At 32.6% G+C, this 21,316-nt stretch overlaps 1 protein-coding gene across 1 annotated transcript; it reads left to right on the top strand.

The window, feature by feature from the left end:
• The first annotated feature begins 9,930 nt into the window (after positions 1-9,930).
• LOC131021974 (uncharacterized) lies at positions 9,931-17,566 on the top strand. Its single transcript, XM_057951307.1, has 16 exons — positions 9,931-10,260; positions 10,349-10,432; positions 11,053-11,193; positions 11,305-11,375; positions 11,706-11,799; positions 12,393-12,470; positions 14,150-14,216; positions 14,628-14,713; positions 14,801-14,851; positions 15,153-15,200; positions 15,396-15,516; positions 15,667-15,847; positions 16,164-16,301; positions 16,391-16,503; positions 17,054-17,113; positions 17,194-17,566. The coding sequence occupies exons 1-16, from the start codon at positions 10,090-10,092 to the stop codon at positions 17,289-17,291; spliced, it is 1,602 nt and encodes a 533-aa protein (XP_057807290.1). The 5' UTR covers positions 9,931-10,089; the 3' UTR covers positions 17,292-17,566.
• The last annotated feature ends 3,750 nt before the right edge of the window (positions 17,567-21,316 follow it).

The following is a 21,316-nucleotide window of genomic DNA, read 5'->3' on the forward strand; positions in this document are numbered from 1 at the left end:
TTCAAGTTCAAAAAATCGTGCAAGCCCTCCTTCAAGTTCAAAAAAATTGATTCTCATTCAAACATGGGACAAACAAGAAAAACAAAGCAAAAAAAAAATATTCATTCCAATTTACCTTCGGTGTATGCAAGACGTGAATGCTCTCCTCTCTCTCAAAAATGGACCAGATGCTCTTTCTCCTCTATCTCTCTTTCTCGGCTGCCTCTCTCTCTCACTCTCTCTCAAAAAATAAACAGATGCCGTGAATTCAAATTGGAATGCGGCTAGGTTAAAAGTTGTAATTGTTATACATGTAAATGGCCCCAATTCAAACCTTCTTGGTCAAACAACCCTTCAATTGCCTTGTGAATTTGAGATACAGCCGTGTACATCCCCCAATAAAGCTTCCGCGATTCTCGCCTATCTGTATAGCCGTATGAATTGTCCAATCACCCTTTAAGCTTATAAATTAAAAAAATAAAGGTTTTCGTGTATAAATAGAAGAAATAGTAGTAAATTAAGGGTAAAAAATACGAATATTATATAAAATGATATGAAAAATTATTTTAAACACATTTAATAACTTACCCGCCACAAAAGTGTAGTCGTACGATTTAGCCGTGAGTAGTTTCTTACCCACGGCTAAGGAAGACGGCTACGATTTTTCTGGCGGGTACTTGGTGGCATGGTGTATTATGTTTCAGTGATTCATAATATATGATTTTTTAATTTTTTTATCCATCATTTGCTATTATTTTATGTGTTACAATATTAATTCATATTCCAATCAAATAAACTAAATAAATTTAGACTTATTGAGTTGATTTTGTCAATCTCCTTCTCGTGAATTTACTGCAAAGAAGAAATAGACCCTATAAAGCTGCATTGTAGCCGTATGAATTGTCCAATCACCCTTTAAGCTTATAATTAAAAAAAATTAGGTTTTCGTGTATAAATAGAAGAAATAATAGTAAATTAAGGGTAAAAAATACGAATATTATATAAAATGATATGAAAAATTATTTTAAAGACATTTAACAACTTACCCGCCAGTACTTAGTAGCCGTCCTCTGTAGCCGTGAGTAGTTTCTTACCCACGGCTACGTCAGCCGGATACATATTTCTGGCGGGTACTGGGTTGTAAGGTGTATAATGATTCATTGATTCATAATATGTGATTTTGTAGTTTTGTTATCGACTAGTTGCTATTATTTTATGTGTTACAATATTAATTCATATTCAATCAAATAAACTATATAAATTTAGACTTATTGAGTTTATTTTGTGAATCTCCTTCTCGTGAATTTACTGCAAAGAGATTGTCACCCTATAAAGCTGCATTATGCCCGTGAATTGTCCAATCACCCTTTAAGTTTATAATAATTATACAAATTATGGCTGTTTAAAAATTTAAAATCAACAATATTATGAAACTAGAATTTTTTTAAAGCTAATTAAGTATTTACCCGCCTGTTAATACTAGCCGGTCCAAGTAGCCGCTGGGATCCATTTCCAGCCGGCTACTTCTAACGGCTACGATTAACTGCCGGGTAATTATTGTATTAGCTTCAAAAAAAACTTGTTTCATAATACGTTTCATTTAATTTTTTTTCAACTTTCTTATAGATGTTTAATAACATGAAAACATGTCCTTATTTTTTCGAACTTAAGGCATTTTAGGGTTACAAATAATGACTTAAGTTAGCAAATAATGTCATTTCCTCAGATTTAGAGTCATATTTAACTACCTCTCTTACACATTTTCTTACACAAGTGTACTTGTGTAAGAAAAGTGTAAGAACTTTTACGGAAAACGATGCAAGCCTATCACCATCAATTACAAAGTGGGTAGTTTTATAAGACATCTTATATGGGTGGGTAATTTTGTAAGATAACTAACCAAAGTGGGTACTTTAAATTCCATCCCTATAGTTTTTTGGTTTCCTTATTTTTTGGTTTTTCATTTTCGAAAATGATATAAATCTTATAATTCAAAGTTTATATGTTTTTTTATTCGGAAATCTTTTGATTATTTGTTTCAAAATATTATTATTGATAATTTGGGGTTTCTTGTTAAAATAATCCTATATTTGTTTCCAACTATTTTTTTGGAAATTAATACTCCCTCTGTCCGCCAAAAGTGAACCACTTTTACTATATCGGGCGTCCGCAAAGAGTATACCACTTTCCTTTTATAGAAATGGTCCCACCATTCACTTTAATCTTTTATCCTTACAAACACTATTTATTTACAAAAAAACCACCCAAAATTCAATCTCAACCATACATCTCATAAAGTGGTGGGACCTTTTCTCCACTACATCAAAATTATCACCAATTTTATTAATTCTCGTGCCTAGCCAAAGTGGTCCACTTTTGGCGGACGGAGGGAGTATTATTTATTTTTATTGATGATTAATTTTTTTTTTGTAAATTATGTTTTATTTATTTGTTTCCACTAATTTTATGATTCTCCTAAAAATAATCCTAATTTTGTTTTCACGTATTATTTTTTTATTGTTTCAAAAATATATTTTTTTTCAGAAATTTTGTATTTTTATATTCGAAAATTATGTTAGTTTTGTCCAAAGATTTATTTTTTTTATTTTTTTCCGAAAATTATGTTATTTTTATTTGTTTCCACTAATTTGGATATTCTTTTAAAAATAATCCTAGATTTGTTTCCACTAAGTTAGAGATTCTCGTAAAATAATCTTAGATTTGTTTCCACTAATTTATAGATTTTCATTCTCCAAAAAAATCCTAGATTTATTTCCACATTTATTTTATTTTATTATTATTTTTATTATTTTGCGAATTTTATGTTAATTTTATTTGTTTCTACTAATTTAGAGATTCCCTTCAAAATAATCTTAGATTTGTTTTCATTTATATATATTTTTTCCAATATTTAAAAAAAAACATTTCGAAGATGATTTTTTTACTAAAAAACCGAAATACAAGAAAAAGATTATTGGAGGAAATAATCCTAAATTTGTTTTCATTTTTATATACTTTTTCCAATATTAAAAAAAAATCGAAGATGATTTGGAAAAAAGAAACTAGAATACTAGAAAAAGGTGCTTGGGAGATTTGAACCTGAGACCTCAAAAATATATAAGTAATACTTTGTCACCTTGTCCAATAATATTTCTTGGCGTGGTGGCGGAGCTCGGGTGAGAGATTTGCTGAGTTCGCGGTGGGGAGGTTCATTGGGGGAGGGGAGATGCCAACGACGGCAGAGGGGCAGTGTTCTCTCGCCGGAAAATGATGCTCGATGAAGGGGGAGGGAGAGAGAGAGAGAGAGAGAGAGAGCCCATCTTAATTAAAAATTAAAAAAAAAATATTTTTTTTTTAACGGTGACTTAACGGTGTTAAAACGCAGTGGGGGAAATTGCTTCGATTTTGCCACGTTGAGGTAGCAAACAATGCTCGTCCTGACTATGGGGTCCTGAGCGCGATAGGGACGCCATTGATAGGAGGGTATTTGGTACTTAACCCTTTTACAAATTCAGTAATTAATTTCAAATAATTAATTCTACTTTATTTCATTGACTATAATTATTTTCGACTTCGTTACTCACACAATACTATATTCATTTTGTTATAACTATATTACATTTAATAATTTATTATAATACATTCAAACAAAGTATTCATTAAATAGTTTTGCGATCGAATCCAATCATATGATTCATATTTTTTGGTAATTTTTTTTTCAAATTCACAAATTATTTTCAATACATTGCAAAATGTCATTGTATAATACATTGTTTCTCATCCAAATATATGTTAAATGGTTTCGCGAGCGATTTCCAATCGTACGAAAATGTTATTTTCAAATTTTAAACATTTATATTGCCCACATATATATTCCTTCATTTATAATATATTTATAATATATATGATTCTCCGAGCAAAATACCATCGTATGATTCATTTTTTAATACTTATTTTTTCAACTTCACTAATTTATTTCAATTCATTAATTCAACTTTATTTCATTGAGTTTAATCATTTCTTATTATTATTATTGAGTTTATTTCAATTCATTAATTCAACTTCAAACTATATTAGTTCATTTTCTTATTGAGTTTACAATCAAAATCTCATGCTTACGATTCATTTTATTTTATTTTTTCTCATTACTCACACTATATTATTTCATTCTCTTATTTTTACATCGTTTTTAATAAAGTACTATGTTATATACATTTCCGAGCAAATATGATTCATCTTTTTTTAAAATTCACTAATTAAATTTCAACTATTCAATTAAACTTTATTTCATTGAGTATAATTAATTCGACTTCGTTACTCGCACAATTGTGGTTCATTTTGTTATTATCATATCGATTACAATACAAGATTACAATATATTCAAATAAAGTATATGTTATATAGTTTTACAAGCAATGCTCATGCGTACGATTCATTTTTTTTTTCTCATTACTCACACTATATTATTTCATTCATTCTCTTATTGTTATATCGTTTTTAATAAAGTATATGTAATATAGTTTTACGAGCAAAATCCATGCGTATGATTCATTTTATTTTATTTTTTCTCATTACTGACACTATAGTACTTCATTTTCTTATTATTATATCACGTTAAGTAAAGTATATGTTATTTTAGTTTTTCGATCGATATCCCATCATAATTCATATATTTTAACAAATTCACTGTTTTAATTCAATTAATTAATTCAACCTTAGTTCATTGAGTATAGTTATTCGACTTCATTATTAACGCTATAGTAGTTCATTTTTCTATTATTATATCGCGTTTATTCTATATTATAATACAATCTCTTCAAGTACATGCTATATGGTTCTCCGAGCAAAATACCATCGTATGATTCATTTTTTAATATTATTTTTTCAACTTCACTAATTTATTTCAATTCATTAATTCAACTTTATTTCATTGAGTTTAATCATTTCTTATTATTATATTGCATTTAATACTATATTAACAATTTATTGTTTTCAAATATATGTTATATAGATAACGACCAAAATCTCTATATATGTAGGATTGAGTATGCTTTATTTTTGTTTTCACATTCACTAATTTAATTCAATTATGCAGTTAAACTTGATGAACGTTGAGTTTTATTATTTCGACTTTAAGTATATTATAGTTAGGGATGGCAATCGGGTACGACGGGTACGGATAGTGACTATCCATACCCATACCCACGAACTAAATAGATAGTGATTTTTAACCATGAAACTATCCATGGATATAAAATGATATCCAAACCCGCTACCCGCGGATACCCGCTACCCGTCGGGTATCCACGAACCCGCTATCCGGCGGGTATCCACGAACCCGCTATCCGGCGGGTATCCGTCACCCGCTATTAGCCGGATACCCACTATCCGCCGGATACCCGCCACCTACTATCCGTCGGAGGCCCGGATACTCACGAAACAAAATATAAATATAAATTTACAACAAATTTAATAGAAAAAAAAAATCAACACAAATAACATAGTTCTAATTCATATATTGAAATCCACAAAGAACAATGTTTAAATTCAAATTCATGAAATAAAATATAAAATCCAACAAAATTCTATAATTGCTCAACAAAATTCAAATTTAAATTAGACTATTAGAATTTGGGCCTTAGTTCAGTTTCTGTTTGGGCTTATTTTAAGATATAATATGTTAGCCCATAATCTCAATATATATATAGGGGGCGGTTATTCAATAAACCACTCTTATTTTAAGAATTACGAACCAGCAAAAATGCATGAATTTTATGTATAACACGCATGAATAAACTGTATAAAGGCATGAATTGCGAAAAATAATTTTTTGCTACCTTTGGGATTCGAACTCAGGACCATGAATTTATCCAACAAGGTGATGAATCAACCGTAGATCTTGATGATCTAAGGGCTGAAAATGGTTCATAATTTATATTTTAAGAAGCGTTCTTATTTTAGCCTTCCCCTATATGTATATATATATATATATATATATATATATATATATATATATAGGGTTAGGTTCAATGAAAAAGGCCTAAATGTAAGAAAGAAGAGAGAAGTAATCTCATCCGTTGATCTTATCTAATCCAACGGACATGATTTATTCACGCCATGTTCAACGGATTTTTTCGTTGAACATTCGTGAATATATACAATATTTTTGGGGCTTCTGGGTTTCGACCCCCCATATGTTCAACGAAAAAATCCGTTGAACATGGCGTGAATAAATCATGTCCGTTAGATTAGATAAGATCAACGGATTAGATTACTTCTCTCTTCTTTCTTACATTTAGGCCTTCTTCATTGAACTTTAGCCTATATATATATATATATATATATATATATATTCAAAGCCCATATTTTATGAATTTTTTTGTGGATATTTGACGGGTAATTCACGGATAATTGACGGGTAATTGGCGGGTATTTTTCGCGGGTAAACGAGTTTCGCGGGTATGGATAGTAAGTATCCAAACCCATACCCACGAACTAAATGGATAGTGAATTGCAACCACGAAACTATCCGTGGATATCAAATGGTATCCAAACCCACCCTAATAGGTTCGGGTTTTTCGCGGATATCCGTTACTCGCGGGTAGATTGCCATCCCTAATTATAGTACTATATTATCGCGTTTTTCGATCGATGTCCCGTCATATGATTCATTTTATTTTTATTTCTAATCCTTCACTAATGCAGTTGCCACTACCGGACAAGGTGGCAAAGTATTAATCACATATTATTGAGAATATTTAAATTAATGGAAACAAATCTAGAATTATTTTTAGAAGAATATCCAAATTAGTGGAAAGAAATAAAATAACATAATTTTCGATAAACCAAAATAATAAATCTTTGGAAAAGAAAAAACCAAAATTTTAGAATATAAAAATACAAAATTACAGAAAAAAAAATATTTTCGGAACAAAAATAGGATTATTTTTAGGATCTTCATAAAATTAGAGTAAACAAATAAATAAAACATAATTTTCGAATAAAAATAAATAACATTAATTTTGAAAAAAAAAACTGGAAGCAAATATAAGATTATTTTAACAAGAAACAAATAATCAAAAGAATTCCAGAAATAAAATTCGAATTTGATTTATATAATTAAGAAAAGCTTCTGAAATAAAAACATAAAAATAAGAAAACAAAATAAACGGAAAAAAGGAAAAAAATAAAAGAAAAAAAGGAATCAAACTAAACGAAAACAAACTAATTTCGGATTTATATTAACTATAAAAAATCTAAGGATACAAAAGTAAAAACACTAATTAACTAAAACCGGCCCACTTTAAAAAATGTAAAAAAACCGGTTTTTTAACCGAGTGTCCTTAACACTCGGTGTCCATTTGTCATTTCCGAATGTTCTTGCGTTAATAGCGGAGTCAAGTTCAAAAGTAACCCCAAAAAAAAGAGTCAAAAGTTGGAAGGAGAAGTGAAGAGAAGAGCAGCGCATAGAAAAAGTCGGGTCAGGATTTGGCCTTGACTTTTGACAATTTGTCTAAGAAAAAAGCAAGATAAAATCTGGTGTGAAATCAAATTTTATAAGCGTATTCTAGATGACCCATGGTCAATGCTTTAATGACTATATTCTAATTCCACCAAGAAAAGTTCCCTTCAAAAAACAAAAATCAAACAAGAAAAGTTCTACGTGAGAATTATCTGCACAACTTTACCCTCACTCTACCGAAGACAACAGAATTACTAATTTCGGTGAATGTGTTTGATTAAATTCTATTTATTAGACACAAAAATCGTAAATTCAATTTGAAACGAACAAATAATGATATTTTAAAGTTCAAAATTTTATAGGTTATATAATAAATATTTATAATTATAAAGTCTTTTTATTTTATTATATCAAATCACTAAATATGGAATTTTAAATTAAATATATAATCTAAATATGTAAATAATATATAGTAAATAATAATGCAAATAAAATTAATTGAAAGAAATATATGTATAGATATATAAAGGTAGTGTGTAATTGACAAATTGTGCACTTAGTGGGACCTTTCTAAGAGCATCTCCAAGGGTGCCTCTATTGTGGAGGGCCCTCCACTCCATTCTAGAGTTCAAATGTAGAGTTTTTTGTTTTTGATCTCCAACAATCAACTCTACATTTCACTCTACAATAGAATATTCTATTTTTATGCTTTTTATTATTAAATTATTTTGTCAATTTAATTATTATATATCATATATATTTAATTATAATTAAATTCAAATATAAATTAATTTATTTCAACAACATAAAAACTGAAATTACATAATACTCTTAGAATTAAACATTACATAATACTTAACAAAGCATAAATTACATGATAAAACCAACTAATTTTCTAAATTATAAAATTATTTCCATATATGATCGACTAATGCATCACGAAGCGCAAAGTGAGCCATTTTATCTTTAATTTTTTTATAGCGTCCAAAAAAATCTTGAAAATGACTTATTTCATTTGGCATCGTTTCAACATCTGGAATTGGCACTTCTCTTAAATTTGGTCACTTTATAATGTAGTAATTTATATTAATGTATTTTTCAATTTTATAAATTATTTTTTAAATTTGGTATATATTATGCTATTTTAAAAATATAAATAATACACAAATTAATTAAATTAAATATAATAAATTAAATCAAACAAAATTAAACATTTTTATAAGAGCAAAAGACAAGATAAATATAATAAAAGAAATAAATAAATAAATAAAGTGCAAACCTACCGGGTGAACAGTGCCCGCCACATTAAGTGGTGCACTGTTCACCAACTCTAATTTACAGTAGCGGAGAGGAGATTGTTGGAGGAAGCATTCACGCCAAATTAACGTTGGCCTCTACAATAGAGTAACTGTTGGAATTGCTCTAAAATATAAAAACTGATTTCATTGTTGGCGTAAATGTCATAGAAAAAAGTGTGTTAATTTCAAAAACTGATGTCGCGCTGATGTAGCGACTTGAGAGCTAAAATTGATTCCAACTATTGGAGGCACCCTTAGAATATCAGTTAATAAGTGGTTTTTTTTTTTTTTTTTCTATAAGAAAAATCACCAATAAGATGTCAGTATAACAATATTATCAATAGTATACTTCTTTCGTCTCATAAAAATAGTTTTTTTTATCCATTTTGAGACTTCAATAAAAAAATAGTCTTATTCCATTTATAAACATTATTTCACAACAAAGTAATACATAATACCTTTAGCATTTATTTTGTTGGAAATAAATTGATTAATAAAAGTAAGATAAGATCAATTATGTCAGGGGTGAGATGAGTTTGTTATGCAGAGAGGAATAATGAAATAAGAGAGGGTTTTATCTCGCCACGCTTGACTAATAATCTCATAAAAAAGAGCTTCAAAAATAAAATAAAGAATTCAAAGGAACCGACAAAAGCTAAACACATAAATAATCCCATTATTTACTATCTAGACTTATAAAGCCTACCAAACATGCACTTATTATATCTAACTTATTTACTTATTCTACTATATATAGTACACCACTTTAATTATTCATAAAAGTGGATCACATTATCGACTTTAATACTCTCTCCGTCTCATTAATAATGTTTTAATTTCTTTTTCGGGTTGTCTTATTTATAATGTCTCAATTAAAAAAATTGAAATAATTACAATCATTTTCTTAATTTGCATGCTTTATTTTTACATTATCTTCATTTATCTTTTCAATAATTTCGTCGTCTCTCTTCTCATTTATTTTTCCATTACTCTCTCTTTTTCTTCCCTCGTTTATTTTTCTTAATTAAGTTTTAAAATATCACTTTATTGCTTAAATTTCTATTCTTTAATTTTTGTGTTTCATGTTTTTAGGAGGTTATAAATGAGACGGAGGGAATAATAGTATATTACCTTAGCACATAACAATTTTTTTTTTATATTACATTCAACTAATTTTCTTAAATTTCTTATCACTTATGAAATGGGAGACAACGAGTTTTCAGTAACATATTTACAGTGTCGAAGCCGAATTTACCGCGATTCTTTTGGCGGTTAACTGTTAACTCAAGTAAAAATTCCGTTTTGTTCCGCTGAGGCCGAGACGGAAACCGAGTCTCCAGCAGCTGAGAGATGAGTAGACATGGAGGTTTGAAGTTAGGCGCCAAAACCTCGCTCTATGTGCTCACCGCCGCTGGCTTCGCTGCCGCCGCCACCTACGACTCTTCCGACTCTGGCAAAACAATCAATTTTCCCCCTAACTTTTTAAACGGCGTCGTTCGCTCCTCCCGCGCCCTCTTTACCGTGAGTATCTGCATCACATCCTTTTCGATTTCTCCTGGTTATCACTATTCTTTCCCGATTATTGCTGCTAACAGTTCGAATTTTTCAGATCAGTTCTTGCGTGGTTGACTACAAGTATTCGTTGCACGGTTTACCAGCTGATTCGAAGGAGTATGGATTCACATTATCTGAGGTTTGGAAACCTAGCTATTTAGGCTGATGTTTTGCCCTGTTTCTCGTTTTTTATTCCGACAATTTTTATTTTTTTAAAGATAACTCTGTTTGGCCAGGTCATGTTAATAGTTCTTAATAAATCATTTTTTGCTATTGATCTTCTAGGCATGGCCGCATGGGCTTAAGTTGAACCGTTATCAATTCGTGTTGCCAATGAACATTCTTAGGGCATAAAAAACTTTAAGATGAATTTCTCGAGCATTCTTTCGCAACTTTAATTTATCATCTTCCATTAACTCTGTCTTTACCATTGTGAATACTATGCTTTTCCTGTCATATTGGCAATGATGGTGGGATGTAGTATCCCGTGCTGAAGTCACCACAATCATGTTCCTCATCATTATGTATGCTCCTTCCATTATTTCTGTTCTTGGTAGTTTCTCTATTAATGCCGTCTTATGTTTTCTGCTTCCTGGAATTAGTATCTGTTTTTTCCAATGGCAATGATGGTGGAAATAAATAAATAGATTGAATCTGCATAGTTTTAATATTTAAAGTTCATTGCGTAATTTTTATATTTTACTTTGAGGTAGAAAATTTCTCGTCTTTAATTAATGTTTTGTGGCAATTAATTTTAAGATCCATCTAAGATCGGCTAGAAGGATCCAAAATTTATGTGACACCAACAAAGGTTTCTATGTAAAGGCTGGCCAGTTTGTTGCTGCAGCACGACAAGTTCCTCATGAATACTCCTCAACTCTTTCGTCTTTACAGGATCAGGTTTTCACTCGTCACATTTCAGTTATTTTTTGTTTAACCAAACTTTTAGTTTTATGGTGTCTGACCTTTTTAATTGGATTATATGCTAATTCAGTCATACTGATGTTTCAGGCAATTCCATGTAATTTCGAAGCTGTCAAAGAAGTTATAGTAAAAAGTCTGGGGAAGGATTTGTCAGAGATGTAAGTTTAACTGACTAATAAACTAGTATTTAAAGTACTGGCTATTTCTTAGCATCCATTTGGAAAAAACAGCCCTACTTGTAGGATCAAAAAGACTACTTATTTTGACACTTCTTGTTCCTGTTTCTTCTTTGTATATCCACAGTAGATCAATTATGTAGCTTCTCGTTAATTAAGTTTGATTAATCCATTAATTGCTAAATGACTCAAAAGAGTAAATTTAAGACTTTCTCAATAGTCCTTAGTGTCATAGAATACATTCATGTCCAATTACAAGTTCTTTTGAAAGTGAACGACCTAACTTGTTTGGCATGTGGATTCATGGATCAGATTTCTCTCGTTTGACCAGCAAGCAGTTGCTGCTGCATCAATTGCTCAGGTACATCGTGCCATCTTGAAGGACCATCAGGAGGTGGCAGTCAAGGTTAATCTGTGGAACTATACTTGAAGTAGTACTTTTGGACAATCATGTCCCTACATGCATTGATAATTTAGTTTTCTCAAGAAGGAGTTTTCCTTCTTTGACAAATTATTCAACATTACTTGTTATGTTGTCAATGTTGGTGGAATTGGGGGGTTGGAGGTGGCTTCAATCCAGTGCAGTTCTGTAGTACTTTTTACTTCTTTTGTTTTCTTGGTAATGACTCTCCAATATATCATGTTGACTTGATTGAAGATTTTAAATTAAAACACAGCCACAAAAAGGTTAGTTTCCAATATGGTGAAATACATTTCGCATAAACCATTATTCAGTTCAGATGGATTCTTATTCTATATACCATGGCCCTTTCGTTTAGAGAATGATATAACTGACTAATTTAATCTTTGAATACCACTTTTGAGCTGCATTTTGGTAAAGCAGTAAAATCTATTTCTAACATATGATTCGTCATGCAATTGTAGACTATAAAACAAATGCATCATCTCTCTATATTGCTGTTTATTTCTTTTGAGTGCATAAGATAGTTCTAAATGAGAATACATGGTTTCATTTTTGCTTTGGTACCTGAACCCCAGGTCCAGTATCCAGGATTAGAATATCAAATGAAATTTGATCTTACTACAATGGCTTTACTCTCCAGAACAGTTGCATGGGTAAGATTTTGATTCAGTTAGTTAACTTTTTCTCGTTTACTTTGACTGTGTTTTTTTTTTTTCAAAGAAAACTATGTTCAAACCCATGCATGAAAAGCAAATAGGCTACATTATAAGATGTGCATGGAGGTAATTGCATTAATACATTAATACACGAGTACTTATCAATAACATTTGTTTGACTAGTTTACATTCTTCGCTTTTCTGCATTTTTCTCTCCCACATGAAGCTTGCGGTTAATTCATAGAACTCTGATACAAATAGACATTTTTATGCTATCTATTAGGATGGGTCATTACTACAAAGTTTCATAATATTTATCTTGTTCTTACTTTGATAATTATCTGTTAAAACCTTTTAAGTTCAAGTAGAGAAACCAATAGAGATTTCTCACACTCATCTTTTAAGGGGATAATTAATGTGTGGGAAGTTTCTTGCATAGTGTTCAAATATTGTGGCAATTGGTAATGGCTGAAGATCTTGAAGCTGCTATAACCGATTCAAAAGTCTGTTGTCTCCTTTTTCTTGTTGTAATGTACACAAAACTATTAGGAGAGGGTTATTTTACAAGTAAAAAGTGCACTTAAATTCAACTCTTGAAATTTTCTGTTCATTATGTGGCAATTATTCTCACCCTTCTAATCTATTTTGGTCTTAAAGCCTTCTTACAAGCTGGCCTCCAACTTCACATTCCCCCCAGCCTGAACCCCCTTCTGTTTTTGTTATTGGAAATTTTTGAGAAAGTTGCAGAGAAAAAAGAGAGGAAAAGGGAAAAAGGGACCCTTCCTTATCATTTAAGTACCAGTTCTTCTCTTTCCCTTAGGATCTTGTTACACGTGCATATATCTCAATTATCAATTCCCATTACTTTCAATGGATTCGCTGCTGCATAGTGGCCCAATGCATGCATGATGATTGGAGCTCTTCAAAACTGCTTCATCTCAATTATATTAGCCACAATTTTTTCAATATTACAAGATCTGGAAAACCACAAAATTCTTACCTAATAAAGTACATAATGAGTTGTGCCCATCAGTTTTATTTTCTCTGGCTCTACAGAAATCTTCACTAGTGCCACTCAGTGGTTCTTTGAAACTGCTTTAAGTCTATGATCCAAGCCACAACCAAAGAAATTGTTTGATGTGTCAAATTTTATGTAACAATATAGAAATACCAAAACCTTTACACAAATCTTTTATAGTGTCACTGATTACCAAGAAAGAATAGATTATCATTAATTTATTGATAGACTAATTGCATTATTTTAATTGCAAATGCAGACAAAAGAAGCTCATAGTCATTTCGTTAGACTTGTACATGGAAATATCAAGACTATATATTGATAAGAAGAATTTGATGTGGACTAGATAAAAAAACTAGTAGAATCATGGCATGGTTGTTATCAAAAATAGCTTTGTGTCATGACTTTGAGGTTATCACACTAGAGTTTACATAGTTCTGTTCCTTTTTTGTTAATCTGAAATTTTCCTTTGGCAAATTAAAGAGAAAGTGCGCGTATATGTGCAGAGAGAGAAAGAGTAAACACATTGTTTATCATAAATGAAGATACTTATAGAAAGCTATCGAATTGGAATAAATGCAAATTTGGTGGCAAAATGAGCCAGTTTTCTGGGCCTTTTCCTCGTGTGGTCTAAAATGTTAGTTGCTGCATTTTCTAGTTTTTCCCGGAGTACAGGTTCAAGTGGATGGTATCAGAATTTACAAAATCTATTGCTTCTGAACTTGGTGAGTGTATCATGGTGTTTTGTCATCAGACAAGTACTATGATTCTCCTTGGGTTGTTTTGATTTCTTATATGCTTAGGTTCAAATGATTCATTTCATTTTGAAGCCTGTAAATATCACCATCTTTACTTTTATTCTTTTTATTGGGCTAGGTTTCATCTAGAAATTTTCGCTTGCAACTGCATGCTATCAAAACTTGTTCCATCACTAGTTTTGGTGCCTTCAAAATGACATGTCTGGTCCGACTATTTGTTTTCATTATAATTTTTTGCTTAAAGTACAATATGTGCTTGAATATTTCGTCACCCTCGTTACACTTGTTGGAATGAAAATAGTAGAAAAGAACTTATCTTAGTTGTTTTCTACGGGTGCGTTAATATGCTCGGATGGTATTTTTTCTTATGTTCTATAGATTTCATTCAAGAGGCTAAGAACTCAGAAAGAGCAGCAAATAATTTTAAAAGCAACAAGATGGTCAAATTCCCTTTTGTCTATTGGGTAAGAATATGCATTTCTTTCTTGAGTTTATCAATGCAAAAGTTCCTCCTTTCATCTTGGATCTCACTGTCATGGTTATATTGCTAGGATTTCACAAGCAGGCAGGTGTTGACAATGCAGTTTTGTGAAGGACAGAAGGTATAGCTAATAGCCTAACTTTAGATCCCCCACTTCCCCCCACCCACCAAAAAAAGAATGAACCTGAAAAACATTAGGAAGCAGTTAGATAAAGGTATTCAGTTGTAATATTCCTGTAACCTAATTAATTCTGTCAACTACACGAACATTTGAAGAAATAATTGTGCTGGTTTGACAACTTTCTTTGATTAATAGCGGGAAACTTTGCATAATATGTAAGTAAATATATTTTACATTCAGTAGACTGTGGTTTGCTGATTTCTGTGAAGCCACTGGTAACATGAATTTCATTGGTTTTCAGATTGATGATTTGGAATATTTGAAGCGAATGGGAATCAGTCCACTTGAGGTTGGTTTGTGGAAGGCATGCCATTTAACATAGATATTTTTTCTTGATTCCTGGGCATGCTGTATGACTGTTATTTCTATGTAGCAGACAGATTAGACTTATAAGAAAAAATTCTGTTAAAAAGTTCTAAGAAGCTGGTATCTTCAATGAGTAAGGGACTCTCATTCTTCTGTTCTGTTTCTCTTGACATTATAGGTAGCCAAAACCCTCATAGATGTGTTTGCTGAGATGATATTTGTTCATGGTTTCCTCCATGGTGACCCGCATCCTGGAAACATATTAGTTTCTCCAGATGGGCGCAATTGCTTTACATTAGGTACAATCGAACATTCTACTTTTTTTAGGCAACAATTAAACATTTCTACTTAAAACCTTTCTTTCAGTAGGAGTCTTATCTTATCATATCTGTTTTTGGTTTTAAAATTGACTTCGTATTTGCTTAACAAATACATATATGTACATGTAGTCATTCTGGATCATGGAATCTATAAACAGTTACCTGAAGAACTCAGAAAGAATTATTGCCATCTCTGGGAGGCCTTAATTAGACTTGATACACAAAAAATACAGCAGCTGGGAGAAACCTTTGGTGTTGGGAAGTATGCTCGATATTTTCCTATTATATTTACAGGAAGAACCATTAACAGGTACACTCTTTGGCGTTTCCCTTGATCTGATTTTTTTTTTTTTTCTATCATGGATGAGAACTTTCAAGTTCTCGGCATCATTTTCTTTTTGCATTGATGTTTGATTTATCCTTACATGGCTACATGCTAATGTTCTGAACTAAAATTAGTTAAAACTGTCTTTTTATTGCTTTCTTCCTTTTGCTTCCAATGCTAAGTGCATTGTTAGGTTTCTTTATTTTAAGTGCTACAATTTTTAGCATCATGGTTAGGACTTCTCTTTAATATTTATGGTTTATGTGTGGATGTAATGTTGATTGCATCTAAATAACTGAAGTAAATCATCGCTTGGGAGAGGAATGTCGCCTGAAGAGAAGAAACATTTAAAGGAAGAAGTGAAGTTTTTAAAAATGGAGGATGTATCTTCCTTCATGGAGTCATTGCCCCCTGAGTTTCTGACCATACTGCGGACTGAGTAAGACCCGATTCCATGTTATGCAACTGTCACAATAGTTCTTAAGGTTGATTAAATTGTCTCCTTACTATTCTTTTTATTCCTTAAAGTGGGCTGCTAAGGTCCCTGATTAGCAAATTGGGTGCTCCTCAACGAACCCGACTGCTCACTTATGCTAAATGTGCCTTGCGTGGTCTCTCTGCTGAGGCAAGTTCTGAATCAGGTAAAAAACTGTTCAGCATTCAATATAAAATCTGTTTGATTCCAAGTGAATATAAGATGGAAATGCGCCTCATAATTATACTATCTTCTTGAATCAGAAATTCAGAATTATCATGTTTGTTGTTTTTCTATATTCCAGCTTTGGTTTTTTATATTTGTTTTTTCATTTTGTCTCCGCTACTCTCCCTAGCTGCTTCCTTATGAGTGAGGTATGTCGATCAAGTCTTACGAAAATAAGGTCCATTCATGTAGATCAAATACATCTATTGGATGAACTAATATTCTGGTTGAGCTAGTCGGCTAGAAGCTATTGTATAGCTTATCTGATTGTGACCTTCATTTTGAATTTCATTCATGCACAATAAATGACATCTGGTGGCATCTTGTTATAAGACTAAGAAGAATATTTCCGTACTTCTCTTGATTATCAAAGGGTTGCAATTTTCGAAAACTCTAAGTCCAATAATGCTAATAATATTATTATGAGCTGAATTCTGAATCATTGGGTATCTTGCAACTCGTGGTAAATTTATAACATTGAGATTGTACAGTGTACATTGCATCCAGATTGAAGACAAGCTTCAAATACATTCAACTGAGGATAATTCTGGGTAAGGCAATTTTGAATCATTATATTTAGTTTGCTTAATATTGAGAAGGCAACGTAGAGTAAGTTGCAGTTGAACCTCAGGAATTATGGAGTTTGTGACGTACATGGATGAAAGAGGACGCTCATTGGCTACAATTTTGAGACTGTTGATGTGCAAAATTTGGGGTTTTGAGCTTTGAGAGAGTTCAAAGGAATATGTGACCGCTTCAAATTGCAGTCTTTGTAAAACATCACTCCAATCAAATTTGGAGCATCGAATGATGTTGGTGGACCTTGTTGGGTTGCTTTGGAACTTCTGATCGATGGTGGACGCCCATTTTGGGCAAAAAGTGGAAAACATCAATTCTTTATTATTTACTTTTCATACGTCGTTGTATAGACTTATATGAAAAGCACAAAGAAATGCAAAATAATGTGATTTTGATAATGTGGTGACCGATTCGTTTTATCTTTATTTTGTTGTGACTCCACATTTCATGAGCTTAGTTAACATTCTTTGTGTGAAGACTGAAGAGTAGAGTGAAGTTAAGGGTTCAATTTCAACTGTCCCTATTTACCCTACTCAAACAAAAAAAGAGTATCCTCGACCACATTCCAGTTATTTAGCGCCATCAGTTCTCAGTTGTTCGGAAAGCACCAGCGATTTTAATCATGGATAAAAATATGAACAAAAGAATGCATTATCCAAGATACCAATGTTTGGGGAAAGTTTTGTTTTTGTTTGTTTTATATGCTATACATTGGTGAAAGAATTAAGTAGCAAAAACACCCTTAATATTTTGTGCAACTTACTCCCTATTGTTTACAAAGGGAAGCAGACGACTTCCCCCTCTAACGGCTGTTAAGAAATTTCAGTTTCTTTTTCACAAAGTGGTCGCTTGACCATCTTCATGTTGTCCAGCCGGAACCTCGCCTTCACCAGCTTTCGAGGCCAGAGCTCCACCGCTGCTGTTCCGAACAAGGAGCTGCATATGCTTGCTTGGAGCTCGAGCGCGTTGCCGCTGCCGGTTTCAAAAGCTAACATGAAAAACATTGTCAACAAAGCTGCCTGGTATGATCTCTCCAGCATCGACTATGTTGCTGCTACTTCAAGAGGTGATCTATTTATTTCATTGTATCAATAGGCAAAATTGCCCACTTAGAGCATCTTCAATGCATGGTGTCTTAGCGGGTGTTTTAGATGGTGGTCCCCACCTAAGACACACCCTTCTCCAATGCATTGGGTCTTAGAGAGTGTCTTAGATTTTCATTTCCACAAAATACATATTTCTACACTTTTATTTTTAAATTCTTAATTTCATTAAAATTAAAATTAAAATTAAACATTACAATAATTAAAATAAAATTAAAGACATAATTAAAAATTACATAACTTTAATAATAAAAAAATTACAATAATTAAAATTAACAATAAATATTACTAATTTAAATTCAATACAATGAATTAAATAACAATAATTAAAAATTGAGCTAAAAATTAAAAGGAGTTAAAAAAGTCAAATCAATTACCTACCCACGCCCCGCCCCACCCCACCCCACCCCACCCCACCTCACCTCACCCTTTCTTCTTCTTCTTCCCCCATCTCTCCTCTCTCTACAAATTTTCGTTCTTTTTTTTTTTTAATTCTTCTTCCCCCATCTCTCCTCTCTTCTTGTAATTGTTCGTTTTTTTTTTTATTTACGCGCGTCTCCCACACGCGACCATCTTTTCTCTCCTTCGCCCCCGGTCTTCGCTAAGACACCGCCTCGCATCAGGGCGGGTCTCCAGTGCGGCCACCCTCTCAGCGCCTCGGATCGACGCTCCCTTCGACCCGACGACTGGAGATGCTCTTATTAAGTGTAAAATTTAAAATGCCCACTTCTTATAAAAACTTGATTATATGTCCAAATTAAAGTGAAGAGTCGAAATTATTCTTGGATGTTGATGGCTTTACATCATTTTTTATGTAAAGTCTTACATTTTTCTAACACAAAAAGTGTAAGAAAAAATTATCTTGTGTCGGAAAAGTAGGTTGCCACTCGGGCGGCAACCTACTTAGTGAGGTTCCGCTCAAGCGGCAACCTACTTTTTCGGCCGACAACCTACTTTTTCTTATAGCAAATTAAAAATTTTAATAAAAAAAGTAGCTTGTCGGTCGGAAACGTAGGTTGCCGACCGGGTGGCAACCTACTTTTTCGACTATTGACTATTTTTGTCTCATGCATGTACATGCGTTTGCTTTGAGGTATAAGGAAATGATAAACTACATTTACCACATTATACTTCGTTTGCTTTTTAAGGAGGGATAAATATATTATCCTTCAAACCAAACAAGATATAAAAAATGGGGTCCCCACTTTAAGTGATAAATTTATACCTCATTATATTATCCTCCATTTAGAGGGATAAAAAGCAAACACACCCTAAGGGTAATTTAGTCTATTTGGGCATAAACACAATAGTATAAAAGTTAGTATTTTTCATTACAACTTAACAAAAGTGGGCATTTTAAATTTTTTCTCTATTTCATTTGCATTCGCTATTTTTTGTTCATGAAATTTTATTTTATTTTAAGGGTCAAATATCAAATACACCCCTAACATAGACACTCCTATCACGTCCAGGCCCCTATACTAGACATTAGATCAATCAAGTTCCCGATGTCTCAATTTCGGTGCAATTAAGTCCTCCTCCAACGGCCGTTTAACTCCGTTAAGTATTTAAGATTTTTTTTTTCATTGTTGGTGGGACCCAACCACCAATTCGGGTGCAATTACGTCCTTCCACCCTTTCTTCTTCGCCAAGCTCGCCGGAAAATTAAAATGCTGCAGAAGATGAGCTAAGTATCAAATAGACATCGGAAAATAGGCATGCCTCCGGGCTATCCAATCACACTGTCCAGAAATTGCATCTCAAAGTCCACAACCCCCTGCACGAACATGCTGTAATTGCTCTCCTGATCGCACAAATCATCTGAGGTTTGTACAGCAGGAAGGGTCATAACTATGTGAGTGGAATCTATGGGTGGAAGAGTTTAATTGCACTCAAATTGGTGGTGGGCCCCACCACCAATGAAAAAAATTAAAATAGTTAACGGAATTAAACGGTTGTTAGGGGGAGCATTTAATTGCACCGAAATTGGGACATTTGGAGCTTGATTGATCTAATGTCTAATATAGGAGTTGGACGTGATAGGAGTGTCTGTATTAGGGGGTGTATTTGATACTTAACCCTTGTTTTATTTGGGTTTGATCCGACAACAGAGAACGGGAGCCCGAAGCGGAAAATGAATGGAGAGGAGGAAATTGAAGATGCAACGAAGTTCCCACAAAATGCTTCTCCACATTCATGCCACAAGAGGATGGTTGAGCAAGAAGGTAGAGTGATAAGACATAAACACAGATGCCACCCACGAGTGTGATGACTAGGCTTATTTTGATCATGGTTCGAAGAAAATTAATTAGAAATCTCAACACTTTATGCTAGTCTCTTTGGCCTTATTTGATCTCTTGTATCATTTAGGTCCATTTTATTTTAATTTTTGTGTATTTTAAAGAAAATCAATTTAATTACAACATCAGTTTTGAGTTTTGAGATATTGATGGTGATGATGAAAGGCTCCATTTCCATTTTTTCATTGAGATGGCATCGAAATCAACCTTGGTGCTGGTGGTTTGGTACACATTGGTCTATGTCATGGAATTAATCACGAGAGCGGCATGGTAGGGAGATAGGATAACCGAGCAATCAATGGCGCAAAGGCGGATGAAGCCGGTGACGGCGAAGGTTCCAGCTCGACAATTGATTGCACTTAGTGGAAAAATAATTTCTTAACATCAGTTAGACAAGGAGTCATTTATCACACTTTGTGAGCAATAAAAAGCAAATTGCTCAAAACATTCTCACATTGCAAATATTACACCTAAAAATTTAACCAGCAGTGTGCACGTTACAAAGGTGACATGCAACATCCAGTGGTCCTACGACTGACAAGAAGAAAATTCAAAATCCAGTTCCATTGAAAAGGGCACGTCAAAATCAATACAAAGGCAAATCTTTTATTTGGATAAGAATTTACTAACAGACATCAATGCATAAAGGACCACAGATATTTTTTGAGAAAGAGTATCAAATCATACCAGAAAAATCACGCCAAAGTAAATGGGTATAAATTCAATCCTCACCAAATTTTTGCAGCTATCTGAAGATGAGTGGCTAGAATGG

The sequence above is a fragment of the Salvia miltiorrhiza genome, chromosome 4 (assembly GCF_028751815.1).
Source record: "Salvia miltiorrhiza cultivar Shanhuang (shh) chromosome 4, IMPLAD_Smil_shh, whole genome shotgun sequence".
In the NCBI taxonomy this organism is placed as follows: Eukaryota; Viridiplantae; Streptophyta; class Magnoliopsida; order Lamiales; family Lamiaceae; genus Salvia; species Salvia miltiorrhiza.

What these genes read in the sequence shown, in the direction of transcription:
- LOC131021974 (XM_057951307.1), top strand. Translation starts at nt 10,090, where the DNA reads ATGAGTAGACATGGAGGTTTGAAGTTAGGCGCCAAAACCTCGCTCTAT. An exon ending in AATTCCCTTTTGTCTATTGG is followed by an intron (nt 14,714 to 14,800) that starts GTAAGAATATGC and finishes TTATATTGCTAG; the next exon opens with GATTTCACAAGCAGGCAGGT. An exon ending in TCAACTGAGGATAATTCTGG is followed by an intron (nt 17,114 to 17,193) that starts GTAAGGCAATTT and finishes GTTGAACCTCAG; the next exon opens with GAATTATGGAGTTTGTGACG.